Below are 14,984 nucleotides of genomic sequence, written 5' to 3' on the forward strand. Positions count from 1 at the left end.
TATGACTTCCTTACAAAGTCTAGAATTCTCAGAGATCATGAAAAAGTCAGATGTTTTCAGATTATGTCAGACTGAAATGCACAAGATTCCTCTCTGCCTGACAGGGTGAGGGTGGAATTTAACAGCCTTACTTTGATATCTTTAGCTGTGATTCCTGTCTTTTTTCTTATATGGTACTACTACCTTACAAAAGAGCTGGATGGTGGAGAAAACATTTAATTCCCCAAAACAAGTAGGTCTTGTACTCTAGAAAGGGAACAAGGTAATACAGACTCAAAAAACAAGAGAGGAATCAAGGGAGGTAAAAATCTTCTCACCTCAGTCAGTACCAATGCTGAGGAGTTGAGGTAGTGAGCTGACAGTCCTCACTACCAAATCTTGCTGTTTCTCTTTGATAATTTTGTAGTATTTTCTGATGGCATACTTGGAAAACATAAAAATACATGTTTGTTAGGACTCCCACAAATGCTATACAGGAAACAGAGAAGGTTTTTTTCCCTTATTTTTGTATGGATCCCTACCATAAAAATATGAGCAGAAAGAATAGAATTAGATGCTCTATTCAGGTTTTCATATATTTATATATTCACAAATGTTCCTTGATGGCATTATTTTCAGTGAAGTAGTTGTGATTTCCAAAAACAGTATTTAGTATTTTTCTTTGAGAAGACGTATAAACATAATTCCCGAAAATGAATTGAAATGCCTTTCTGCAGTTGATTATATTATTAATAAATGAAACTTCACTGTAAATTGAAAAATGATCTTCCAGTTGCATATAAAACCCACAGACAGAATATATTATTGAAGAGAAAAGAAACTGTTGCTAAAAGGACAATCACTAACCTAGTCAGAGCAAACAGTTCTCTGAGCCAGACGAATAATAAGGAAGTATGGTGAACAAATTTGTACTGCTGTATTGTGTTAAAGACAAAATGAATATATTTAGGAACCTGAATAATCATAGAGCAAGACCAACAATCACTTCTTTTGCCCATTTGTACAAATTATGTGAATTTTTCTTCTGTTGTAGACTGATATGTTATGCATCCAATTTGCAGAAAGAACAATGAAAGCTGTTTGTCTTTATCATATAAAAAATAAATAAATTGAACAATAGAAATCTTATCAGAGCTAGCACCTCATTAATTTCGCAAAAGGAAAAGCAAGGATTACGTCTAATACGATAGACATTTCTATACTACTGTAGTTACTGGTCAGACTTTTAGGGCAGTTTCATTAATTTCAAGTCATCTTTCTTAATTTGTAATCAAGGCCAATTCATTGTATGAAATAAGTTTTAGCAAAATCTAGGCTGAGAAGATGCTGTTGTTTTATTTTCTTAAGAATGACTGACTGTAATTATGGCTTCTTTGGAAAATGATTTTTATGGCATAGATAGTGATGTTAACGGATGAGGTTTGTTCATCTGTCTGCTAGTTCTTCCAGGAAAAATGTTTAAAGCCATTAACCTACTTTCTTTAAATTTGACAGGAAGAAATAGCCTCAAAAATTACTGCATTCCCCAATGCTGCATGAAATATGCTGCCAGGCAGTAAGGACAGACCCTGTCAGTGCAGGGAGAAAAAGGCTCAAGTCAGTGGTCCACACACACTGAATGCTATGACTGCACTGTTGCCACACCACCAGCTCTGGCACTAACACAAGTCTGACCTGAGCCCAAAGGTGCTACCTCCTTCCTAAGGGCAGCTAAGCCGAAGAGGTGAACACAGAGGTGAACATGGTGAGTGCATGGAAAGTTGCAACTCTATTCAGCACTGGTGAGGCCACACCTGGAGTTCTGTGTCCAGTTCTGCCTTCCCCCTCTCCACCCTCCCCCCTCCCCCCCCCAACTCCCCAGTACAATATGGCCATACTGGAAAGAGTCAGTCCAATATAAGGCAACGAAGATGCTGAAGGGACTTGAACACCTACCCGATAAGGAAAGGCTGAGAGAGATGGGATTGTTCAGCCTGGAGAAGAGGAGGCTTGGGGGGGATCTTATCTACATCTATAAATATCTGAAGGGACAGTGAAAGAGGATAGAACCAGGCTCTTTTCAGTAGTGCCCAGTGCCCAGGTACAAACTGGAACTCAAGAAGTTCTGTCCTGAACACTGATGAAGTACTTGTGCAGATGACTGAGTGCAGGAACAGGCTGCCCAGAGAGGTTGTGGAGCATCTCCTTAGACATCTTTAAAAACCATCTGAACATAGTCACGGGCAGCATGCTCTGAGTGTCCCTGCTTGAACAGGGCGTTCAACCAGATGATCCCCAGAGGTTCTTTCCAGCCTAACACATTCTGTGATTCTGTGATATCTCTTGTAAAGGATATAGGGGAGGAGTGGAGAGAAAGGAGCTAGCCAATTTAACTGAAACATGGGCAGAAACCACTAGGAAACTAGGCTTTGTTACTTTCCAGCTCACAAAACATCTTGTTAGTTTTCTTACTGAACCTCCAGATAAACAAATTTTCTCTTTCACAGACAACCTAAACAGCCCAGCAAAAGGTTATATTTGAAGCTCACTAATGAGAATCCTTAGTGCTCATTAAGTAGATGTGCTAAAAGCTACTTAAGCTTCTAACACGTGTGAATGTAAACATTTAAATGACCATATCAAACCCTGCATTAGGGCACAGAAAATAGCAAACTGATAAACAAAGTGATTTGTTTTGCTTTCCTAGCTGGATTTGCATAAGCAGCTGTTCCAAATTCTGCTGTGTTCTGCCATTCTTGTTGCTTTTAGAGATTAAGATTTTTTTTCAGTATATGCATTTAGTATAATCTAATTTCATAGGATTTTTTCAAACAGAGAGCTATTCATAAGTAGGAGTTGATAAATCAAGTTAACATTAAAACTGCCTTGTACCCACTTTAATTAACTTCGATTTTAAAAGTATAGATATAGTTTCAGCCTGCAGGATACAAAATTAATGGAAAAGCACTAAGTATGGGGGAAGTACAGCACATTGGGGATCATTTTGACTCTAGTGGAATACTAAGCAGATCAACAGATGTTGCATTATATACTACATGCCTTTATGTCTGATTTATTCCATTTGTGCAGCATTACAGTCTCATAGCAAATGCAGATTCAAAATTAGCAAAGCTCCAGCATCTTTTAAAACTCAGAAGTGTTTTCCACTGGCTAATGTGGAAATAGATTCACAGATTCTTAAGACAGAATTTGTATCACAAAGTCAGTTGTATGAAGAAGGTAAAATTGAAGAGACGCTCTTTGTTTTAAAATTTGGATTTTTCTTCTGAGTTAAAAAAACAAACAAACAAACAAAAATGCTTATATATTGATTTAAAATTCTGCAGATGCATTATTGCATTCACAGGCTTTCTACTACTGAGAAAAGACACAGGAACCTATTCCCCAAGCCATCTTCTTTGGCATCTCTTTGTTTTGGACTACTAATAAAAGTCAGAGATCTTCTGCAGAGAAGAGATCCTATGCAAAGAACAGAAACTACTGCATAACAGAGAAAGGAGTCTTGGTATCAGCTTTTTCCAGAACAGCTGCTGCTATGGCTTGGTTTTGTTCCGACCTATCATGAAAAGGTAGAGTAAGAGGGAAAGGTTTGAGAAGATTATTTTTTTTTCTTTTAACTAAGTGTCCAGAATTTTTAATATAGAAAAAGATGGACTTTTTCACTTATTTTTGAGTCAGTGCGGGTTTATTCAAGATTTATTCAGCAGAAAAAACCTCTTTCTCTCTTGGAGCCGCCAGTTAAAAAATTTGGCAAACAGGCAGTTCCCTACTTGTGTTGGAATGTCAAATGTTGCTCTTTTATTAGTAAGTAAATAAATAAAAAATCTATTTTATTGCATTTAATTTCTGAGGTTCTTTCCTTTTTTTTCTTTTTTCGTTGTTTTCTTCATTTTCCTTCTTCCATACCCTCTGGATCAACAGTATCCATTTAATTGTTCTATGAAAACAGGGGTGGATGGTACCTTGAGGGGGATATTTAGAGTATCCATTTACGCCAGATTAGAACAAATGATGGCCCCTACAATATTGTCAGAATACATTTCACTGATACTTTCTTAAAGTCTTTTCTTAAACACTTAGAGTGACTGAGATTTTAATATTCCACAGGAGTTTCAGTCAGATGCTTTACTAATAGACAACTAGAAAGCTGGTTTTGTTTTTTATACTACCTCTCCTTTAAAGAAATTTCAGCTCATTACTTTTTGTCTTATCACCTATGAGTCATTCATTCCTTTTTCCCTTTGCAGCTAATCATGTTTTCTCCTATTTGCCTTCTGCAAGATTAGAGAAGACATCACTGGTACACCTCTTGCATGTCTAAATCAGCTATGACATCCTATTTCAGCACGTTCCAGCTTTGAACAAACATAACTATTTTTCCTATTTCCAGTTCACATTAATCAGATGTTGATCTACAATGGACTACAGTAAATCATCTCTGTAGATGTGACTACAGAGTATATTTTTCTCCCTAGATGTTTTGGCTGCAGTCACTGCAGTAATGCAGCAATATGAAATCAGTCAAGCGTGGCTCATTTTGTTATAAATCATGCAAGTACATTCTATTTTTTGATTGGACAGGTGCACTGCATCAGAGATGGTCAAGTTCCCCTTTGCAGACTACAACAGAGGAAAGGTGAAAGAAGGAACTTCCTCCTTTATTGGAAGATCCTTTGTTGAAGACAAAACCATGATTTTATAATACATTTACAATGTTCTCTGCAACTTGCTCCTGATAAAATGCTGGGAGCTGAAGAAAACACTGATGAAACAGGTATGAGAGAAACCAAGCTGTTTCTCTAATGTTCAGACCCACATCTAATGCATATTTTGGAATTCAGAAATGCTACAATAAATATCTGAAAAGCAGCAATATCTATAAAGTAAGAGCCACTTATTTACAGCACAATCATCAGCTTTGACACATTGAAGTTTATAGATTTCAACAGACAAAGTTGTTTTACAGGTATAAATCTCAATGTGGCGAATAGTTGTTTTTTTTTTCTTGCTTTTTTTTTTTTTTTTTTTTTTTTGTGTGTGTGTGCGTGTGTGTACAGACAAGTAACAATGAAGTTAAACTTTAATTTTTTCAAAGTAGTCAATAATTTGCTGTACTCATCCAGGTATACTCCCAAATACTTAATTAGAAATGAACCCAAAGAATACCCAAATTCATGGGTTATTTTTGAAGAAAAAAGAAAATGTTGCCCATACAAGTTACCTAGCAAAAAAGGTGGCTTGGTAAGCTCCCCCCAGCATTTCCATTCCCTTGGAAATAAATGCTGAAAAGAAGGAACATCTCTGTTTTTTCTTATATTATCTAAAGTACATACCATATAACATTTCAATACTGGATAACGATCTTGGAATTCACCTTGGAATAAATATTACAACAGAAGAGTTTCAACTTATTCATCAGTGACTTGGATGAAGGGACAGAGTGCAACCTCAGCAAGTTTGCTGACGATACAAAGCTTGGCATATTGGCTGAGACACCAGAGGCCTGTGCGGCCATTCAGTGGGATCTGGACAGGCTGGAGAGCTGGGCAGAGAAGAACCTCATGAGGTTCAATGAGGGCCAGTGCAGGGTCCTGCACCTAGGGAAGAATAACTCCAAGCACCAGTAGAGGCTGGGGGCTGACCTTCTGAGCAGCTCTGTAGAGAGGGACCTGGGAGACATGGTGGACAGCAGGCTGACCATGAGCCAGCACTGTGCCCTTGTAGCCAAGAAGGCCAATGGAATCCTAGCTTGCATCAGAAGTGTGGAGAGCAGGTCAAGAGAGGTGATTCTCCTTCTCTAATTAGCTCTGGTGATGCCACACCTGGAAAACTCTGTGCAGTTGTGGGCTTACCAGTACAAGAGGGATGTAGAGCTTCTAGAGAGGGTCCAGCATAGAGCCATGAAGATGACTAAGGGATTGGAGAATCTGTCTTTTAAGGAGAGACCAAGCAAGCCAGGACTGTTTAGCCTAGAGAAGAAGAGATTGATGAGAGGGGATCTTATCAATCTCTATAAATAAGTGAGGGGACAATGTAAAGAGGATGTGGCCAAACGCTTCTCAGTGGTCATTAGTGATATAGGACAAGGGGTAATAGGTATAATTTGAACCACATGCACTGACATTTGTCTTCTCTTAAAGCGAGGAGTCCAGCAGGCTAGACTGAAATCTCTGCACATCCATTATTGCAGTTGCCACTTCTCAGAAGGATCCAGATCTGTTCATCAGAAGTGCAAGAAGCTGCATGGTCACTAAGATCTTTTTGTTTTTATTGCTATTCAAGCATTTGCATGCCCTATAATTCCACAGGGGCTATATAACACTGGAACTGTTTTTTTATCCCAATAACACTGCTTCCATATGTCACTGACTAACCCTCAATCCCCTAGAAAGATTGAAGAAGGGAGTCAAAAGATTTTCTTTCTTCATTGCCAATGAATAATTTTAGTCCATCATATCCTCAGTTTAGTTTTATGCTGGCAGGTTGATTCTTCCATTACCACTGCCTGGTGCTGTGCATGCTGTGAGCTGCACATTGAGACTTTAGATCATCCACATTGTAGTAGCATCCAGCTCTGCCTACCTTCTAGTCTGTTTTATTACAATATTGTTCACAACAGCTTCATACATAAGGGGTGTTTATTGTAGTTTTAAGTGTGTGCTCACCATTTTTAACTCCACCTGGATGACAGAAGAACAAAGCAAGTACGACAGTAGAAAATATTATAGAAGTTACTGTAATACACCTATCAAAAAGATGATAAAATATCTTTTCAATTGTCAGTGATGTTAATCTCCTCAGGTGAGGAGATCTGCTTCACCTCCACAATCTTTGCTATGAACAAAGATATTTTTCAGACCACTTCACAAGCCATTGACTCAAAACAAAATAGATTTGTCCAGTATAGTAACAATTACATTCAACTTGAAATAAATACTATTTATGGACTCCCGTGCCCATGCAAAGACTTTTCAGTATCAGTACAGCTATGAATGTTCAACAGGTCTCCAGCCGTGAGACAGTAGATGCTAGAATTTTATTACACTTAACTTTTGAGACTTAACTTTTTTCCTATCTAAACTAAATCCCAGTTCCTGCCATTTAAACTAATTTAAATATATTGACAAAAGAAAAGTAAAAGGCAAAGATCTTCAGAGTAAAGTAGGAGCAAATGTATTTTATAATATAGGAAAAGAAAACTTTTTTTTTCAGTATGAGAGATAATTAAGTATTTTATGTATAGAAGTTACAGTTAAACTTCTGAATTCAATGTTCTACAAGTCTTAGGTTTGAGTCCCTAATTTGAAGACTTCTGTGTATGCATTTTTTAGATCTATGTTACTGTAAAACAGTGATTCTCTACAAATTAAATATATATCTTTATATAATTTATATATATAAATTGCTATGCTTATATAATTTATATTTATTGTATATTTTTAATATGCTTGATTATATATATCAAGTATTCTGCAAAAATTTGCTTTCTGAATTTAATAAAAATCTAGTGAATGGAGTAGAGATACTTATTCTCTTTCATTCACAGGACAGGTTATCCGTTCTTTGCAGATGCAATGGAAATATTTGCTGAACACTTTATTTTTTTTTCCTGCTTACACCTAAGGAGAAACATTACAATTAGAAAAGAAATCTTACATTCTGAACTTAAATTCTTATTTCTTAGATTTCTTGTTTCACTTCTTTCTCCTCCAAATTTGTGTTTCCAGAATGGTGCTAAATACCTTTCTTACAAACACAAGTGGCTGATCCTTGTTAAGTAAAAAAAAATAAAAATAAAAATAAAAATAAAAAATTCTACTTATGAAAAATGAATGGTCAGATGTTAGGTATTTAGACACTGATCTAAATAAAATGTATAATTGTAGTGGGTTTACGTGGCAAGGTTTTGGTAGCAGGGAGCCATAGGGGTGGTTTCTGTGAGAAAGATCTAGAAGCTGCCCCATGTTTGGGAAGGGCCCCATTGTTTTCCAGATCCGAGCCAATAAGCGATGTTGTTTTGCGCCTCTGTGAGAGCATATTTAAGACAGGGAAAAAACGCTGCGCCACACAGCAGCCGGGAGAGTCAAGGGAGTGGGAGAACAGCCTTGCACCAAGGTCAGTGTAGAAGGAGGGGGAGAGGTGCTCCAGGCGCCGGAGCAGAAGTCCCCTGCGGCCTGTGGTGAGGACCATGGTGAAGCAGGATGTCCCCCTGCAGCCCATGGAGTACCACGGTGGAGCAGGGTTCCACGCTGCAGCCCGTGGAGGAGACCACGGTGGAGCAGGTGGCCCTGCACCGACGGAGGCTGCCGCCTGTGGAAGACCCCTGCCGGAGCAGATTCCGGGCCGGACCTGTAGCCCGTGGAGAGGAGCCCACGCAGGAGCAGGTGATCTGGCAGGAGCTGCTGCCCGTAGGGGAGCCAGGTTGGAGCAGTTTTCTCCTGAGGGATGGACCCCGTGGTACGGACCCATATCTGGAGCAGTTCTGGAAGAGCTGCTGCCTGTGGGAAGCCCACGCCGGATCAGTTCATCAAGGACTGCATCCCGTGGGTGGGACCCCACAGCACAGGGGACGAGAGTGACCGAGAAGGAGCGGCAGAGAAGAAGTGCTGTAGACTGACCATAACCCCCATTCCCCGTTCCCCTGCGCCGCTCGGGGGGAGGAGGTGGAAGAGGGTGGATGGGGGGGGAAGGTGCTTTTGGTTTTTTTTCCTTTGTTTTCTCACTTCTCTCGCTTGTTAGTTGTAGGCAATAAATCTTACTATCTCCTTATGCCGAGTCTGTTTTGCCCGTTACAATAATTATTGCGTGATTTTCTCGTCCTTATCTCAATCCTTGAGCCCTTTTCACATATTTTCTCCCCATTCCTCTTTGAAGAGGGGGAGTGAGAGAGCGGCTGTGGTGGAGCTCGGCTGCCCACTCGAGCGGAACCACGACAATAATCTAAAGAATTATATCTGAGTTTTTGCACTGAGTGTTAGAAAGTTGTTTCCTATTTTCTTGATTCTGTATTATTAATAGAGTAATTTCATAGACTTTTAGTGGATAATTTACACTAATTTAATTGGAATTTGAATGATATCTCTCTCAGATCATACATGAAAACTGCTTGATATTGTTGTCTCCCCTCTCCCCAGTAAACACCAGAAGTGAGGGGCTAGCATGTGAGAAAACATATCCTGAACTCATCCCAAATACATAGAAAGACAATTTAGAAAGACAACTGTAAAGAGAGTTTTTGGGGCTAAGGATTTATGAAAGTAATTAGACCCATGTTGGTATTGCGCCCTTAGACCAGCATGAGGTTTTAATAGTTGTTTACTCTTCAAATGAAAAATCCCATGTGTTTCAAATCCTGTTTTTATTAGGACTTTATGACCTTAGTCAGTAGTGTAATCCAGGTTCTCCACTACAGAGGGCTGAATTTACAAATTAATCAGGTGGTGAATACTGTTGCTCTTGCACATATATGCTTGCAAATCTAGCTCCTAGCTAACTGGTTGTAGACATTTCCGTCAAGCTGTAAAATGCAACTAGTAATTAGATTTACTTGCTTTTACTAAGTAAAAACTAGTAACAATTAATGTTGATGAAGGCCCCTTCCCATAATTTAGAAATGTACTCAAAATATTATGAACATTTGATTAGCTTTGCTGATGTTTAAAACAGCAAAAGCAAATGACATTATTTTACAAACGCTATTAAAAAAAAAAAAAAAAAAAAGGAAAAAACAACTCATTTATACATGCTGCTGCTTCCTTCTAATTGCTGTCACATAATCCCTTGGCTCCTGAGCTTGAAATGTAAACTGCTGTTTACGTGCAGCAACCTTGATACCTGCACCATCCTGGTCAGACACCCCATTATCTCCACTTCTCTGCCTTCCAATCTAGGTCATGTGTTTGCTCTCTTATTCAGTAATAAGATCTATAAATCAGTGAAGTCAACAGTTGTCTGTTGCTAAGCAAAAAATAAATAAATAAAAAATATAGGGAATTTTTCTGGTGTTTATGAAGTCAGAAAAGGATCCTCATATATGCCAAACATAAAACTGCACAGAATACCAAAACTAATAGCATAAATAAACTGAAAGCTTTACCCAACATCCCCTGGTTTTATTTTGGAGATATGACACAATAAAATACTAACCTTTTTTTAAAATAAAATAACATCATGTATGGTAGGCAACATACTTTTTCAGAGAACTGCTAATTATATATATATATATATAATTTTTTTTTTCAATGAAGGGATAAAATTGGCTAGGAAAACTTGGATGAATCCTTGGTTCCTATGCTTGAATGAAGAAATAAAAAGTGTAATGAAAGGGTAATATATCACTATTGGGATTTTACACTGAAATATGATCTCTCACTGTTAAGATTTTTCATTGTTTGGAAAATGAATATTTTAAAAAACATTGTGATAATGTATTTGATGCATTTGACAGTCTTGGAAGTAATCCACTTTGAATCATTATGCTAAATTTAAAGTTGCACTTGCAAAATGGTTTATAAAATGGTAATTATCCTTCCTATCAAGCCTGACCTACGTTGTGCATAAAGCCATCTATTTGCAGCAGCCTAGTCTGGGACTTTGTTAATTGGCTGCAATTAGAAGTGTTTCTCTGCAGATGTTTCTTCTAATAGATTATCTATGACCTCAACTCTTCTTTCAAGAACCCTGAGCAAGTCTGCATCCATTTTCAATTTTTAAACAGAAGCCAACAGCCATAGACTTAAAGAAGCTCTGAAACTTGCTTGCCTTCCAGATAAAACTAATCTTCCAGTATGTAGTCACTGCAGCACTACATCATCCTGATTCTTCTCAGGCTTTAGTCACTCCCATGTTGTTTGAATAGAAACAGATAAACTGTAACATGTAGGGAATGTAGACTTCATTTTCTCACAATAATAATAATAATAATAATAATAATAATAATAATAATAATAATAATAAATAAATCTTCAACAGGTGAAATAGTATAGCTTCACTGCCTGCCTTGGAGCTAGATACATGTAATGTATATCAGCTGCAAATCTGGGACTTTTTAAAGTACTTTAACAGAGAAAGGAAACAAAAAAATAAAAAATGAGTCTATACCGCTGATCTGGTACTTTTCCATTCATTTACAATAATTCCACTATGCTCAATGGCAGCTTGTTGCTCTTCAATAGATAAAACTTCATTTATTGTCTTTGAGTAATTTCAGTGTTCAGCTAGGGAAATCGAACTCTTGTTTGCTCCTCAAGTGAGATCAGAATTTCCTGTGCACTATGAACCTTAGAAATAAGTGGATGCTTTGTTTATAATTATGTTTTGCTTCCTGGCCAGTGGAGATATGAATGATGAGAAGGACTGAAAGTGGTTTGGAGAAAAAGATATCTCGTTGCGTAATTTTGGCAAAATAATCATGTGGAAACCATGTAGAATTTCTAAAGGAGAAAATGGTCTTAAAGGAGTCCTCATGAATGCACTTGATACAAATGGTGAAATGACCAGAGCCTGCATTAACCTCTCCTGGAGTGTTTGCAGAAGGGTACAGTATTGTGTTAATGTATCCTCCCTAGTTCCAGAGCAGCATTTGCCCTGGGAACACTTGGCAGTGCCTGTAAACTCAGCATGCAATCATGAAAATGAAGCAGTTTATGACTGGTCCTGAGCAGAACAATCCCACACTTGTGCCAGGCAGTAAGACACAGACTTTAACCTTGACAACATAAAGAAGAGGTCTAATTTAAAGGAAAAATAATTATGAAAGACCTCATTCAAACCTATAAATATATTCTGATTAATTTTTCCAAAATCATGGGTAAGCTTATTTCTTTTCCTATGGGAAAGAATTGTGTCTGTTGTTTATAGCTTCCTTTTTTAGCCCTCCCTTTGGCTATTATGTCTTTTTTTCATATACTGCAAGGAGAGTGATTTATATGACTAAAGCTGAAGAATACAGTCTTTTAAAGTTGTTTTTTGTGTTATTCTGTCTGAAGTGATTTCCTAGATACTTTTGCAGGAATACACACACACAGCACCAAAACAGCACAGCATGTGTTTTTTTTTGTTTGTTTTTGTTTTTTGTTTGTTTGTTTGTTTGTTTGTTTGTTTTCTGATACTTGTCCACTGCTAAAGAAAGAAGAAAATTATTCCCTTACGTGTCACTACTTTAATGTAAAGCTGTGTATTGTTATTCATTGAGATATATTGCCATGTGACATTTTTGAAAGCACCTCAGTAAAGGCTGTAGAGTTATTTATGAAATCTATGGTCAAATTATTCAAATCAATCTGTCATAATGTTTGTATTTTCCCCTGAAATATAAAGAAAATAAAAATATAAAGGAAAGAAAAAAAAAAAAGGCACCTAGAACAACCGACTAATCAAATATATATATATCTCCACATCATGCCTTGCCAGCTAAGATTCCTCTCTGATTTCAGGAATTCAAAGCCAAAAGGCAAGGATAAAGACAGAGATTCAGGCTGTATGTCCAGTCTAAAATTAGTTTTCATGCTACAGTCTAGATATTTGATTAGTGTACATGGTTATAATTTATTTCTGGGTCTTACTGTCTGTTAAATGTTCCAATCACTTTGGGCAAACCTTCTGAATTTTTCCTCTTTTGCATAATCCAACTTCAATAAATATCAACGCCTAGCTTAAGAAAACTGCTCTGCATGCTAGCTAACTCATGATGTTGCTCTATTTGTTTTGAAGAATGCCATCGACAAGTGCTTACAGAGCCTGATTTTTAAAAAACACTGCGCAGTCTCAGCCACCCTGGAGACCCATGAGCACTTAACTCTTCAAAACACAAGCCCAGGAGACTGATTCAAACCTGTATCTCTGTAAGTTTGACTATGTCAGGGCAGTAAAGAGTTATTTTGCAAAGCAGTATATATCTCATGTTCATATAATTTCAATCACTGTAAGCTTTTTGTCTTATTTGCATTCATTCATCCCTACAGTATTTATTATGTGCACTTTTTTTGATTTCTGTATTCCTACATCATTAAAAAGATCCACTAAGAACATTCAATATGGTTTTATATTTAGAAGTGCCACCACAAACATTAAGATGATCCTTACACTTTTTTCTCAAGAGTGTATAATTGACAATTAATTTCTGTTTCAAATAAATAAACAAAAAAGCTGCAGAACTTTTCTACTCAACATTTTAAAAACTATCTTCTTTAATTTCTTTAATTTATCCATGTCACTTATTTTCTCCAGTTTAAAAAAAAATACCAGTAACCATAGAATCATAGACTTACAGGATCATAGAAAGGTTTGGGCTAGAACAGACCTTAAAGGTCATCTAATTTTGCACACACACACACACACCCATCATAGGCAGGGATACATTCCACTCTCCCAGGTTACTCATACTTCTATTTGTCCATGTTTCTAGTAAATTTATAGAATCTGACTAAGCAAAGGTATTAGGTAATTTTTGTATTAATATATTAATTTCTTAATATGTTTTTATTTAGGGTATGATCTGTTCACTTAACTTCCCACAAAGGAATCATTTTTTCTCAATAGCAGGGTTAGCATTTCAAGAACAGACATATAGTACCATGTTTAAACTCTAATTGAAGAGCTTTACTTTCACAGTACAAGAATGAAAAATTGCAAGTTGTTTTTCTTACCATAATGAGGAATTATTGCCCAAGCCATTGCAGATGCATAGATACCGCCAATCATCCAAAACATACAGAGCCAACTCAGATGTTCACCTCGTTTCTCCCGAGCAAGAACTTCCGAAAAATAGGAGAAAACTATTGGCACAGCTCCACCAATCCTAAAATGAAATATACACCATACATTAAGGGAGAAAGTAACAACTATTTAAAGTTTGGATAAGGTCTTTTAAAACCCAAACTACAAGCAGCTTTCCTAGCAAGAGTGTTTTTGTCTCAAATAGCACGATGTACTGAACAGCTATTTAGAAAACTGTCACCAGTTTGGATGCAATTTTTGTCAAAAATTTCATTGAAAACTCTATATACAATTCAACTTATTCAGTGATTCAAATGGATTGTCAATGTGCTGACTGCTGAAACAGAAACCAACACAATGCATTGACTTTCACCACTACAAAAATCCTGTAATCATAGCAATTTAATGACAAATGTCAAAATACATTCAATTTAACTGAAAATATTAGTAATTTTCCCAAAGAATAATAGATATTTCTCTAAGTTTAAACTCCAGTGTTTCAGTGCTCAAACAGGAAGTGACAAAATTCCAGGTATGTTGTTAATATATTTTATTTCATGCATATTTTAAAAATAAGTTATATTCATTTGCACCATATGATTTGCTAAGCCCATGATGGGCTTAAATTTTTTATGGGAGAGCCTATGCATTCATAAAATATCCACAGATCTTCACAGCATAAAAAAAAAAATAATAAAATAAATAATTTTTAAAAATAAGTGAACAAAAAACTTCAACTTGGTTTTGCAAAATTTATTATAACTCAAATTTTGTATCATTGTCAGTACTAGGTTTCAAATAATCTTTTAGTGTCTTTAACTCTTCACTACCAATGCAAACTGTCAAATGTTCCACAACAGATTAAGTCTTTGTGGGCTTTAATTTCCTGCTGAAGAAAATACCTGTGAAGTTTGAACAGATCTTCCGATATACCAGATTACATCCTTTAAAGAAGTAATGACTTTCATGGTTGAAATTTTTAACTCAGCTTTAAAGATAAATGTGTATTTATGCTGCTGTTTCAGTGACTGCCAAACTGCGAGCAAAAAGAAGGAATTTAGAACAGATTAAAACAAATATAAAAAGTAAAAGATGAATACAGAAATGGTATTTCAGTGCCAAGAGAAATCAGTGCCATGTCAATGCAATATTGTTTACTTCAAGGTATCCTCAGGTATTGCAATGAAACACAGCATTGAAAAGTTAATTTGTTTAGGGGACTGCTGTTCTGTCATTTCCTTCTAGACAACTATACACAAAGTACCGCC

General features: G+C 36.7%; 1 protein-coding gene across 4 annotated transcripts in view; it reads right to left on the minus strand.

The window, feature by feature from the left end:
* SV2C (synaptic vesicle glycoprotein 2C) overlaps positions 1–14,984 on the minus strand; it is a 114,292-nt gene that overhangs the window by 46,008 nt on the left and 53,300 nt on the right. For all 4 annotated transcript variants that reach the window (XM_084504709.1, XM_084504711.1, XM_084504710.1 and 1 more), the window contains one exon: positions 13,647–13,798. In XM_084504709.1, coding sequence (XP_084360835.1) covers positions 13,647–13,798 — 152 coding nt within the window. The remainder of the gene's footprint in view (positions 1–13,646; positions 13,799–14,984) is intronic.

This window comes from Aythya ferina (genome assembly GCF_964211825.1).
Source record: "Aythya ferina genome assembly, chromosome: Z".
Lineage (NCBI taxonomy): Eukaryota > Metazoa > Chordata > Aves > Anseriformes > Anatidae > Aythya > Aythya ferina.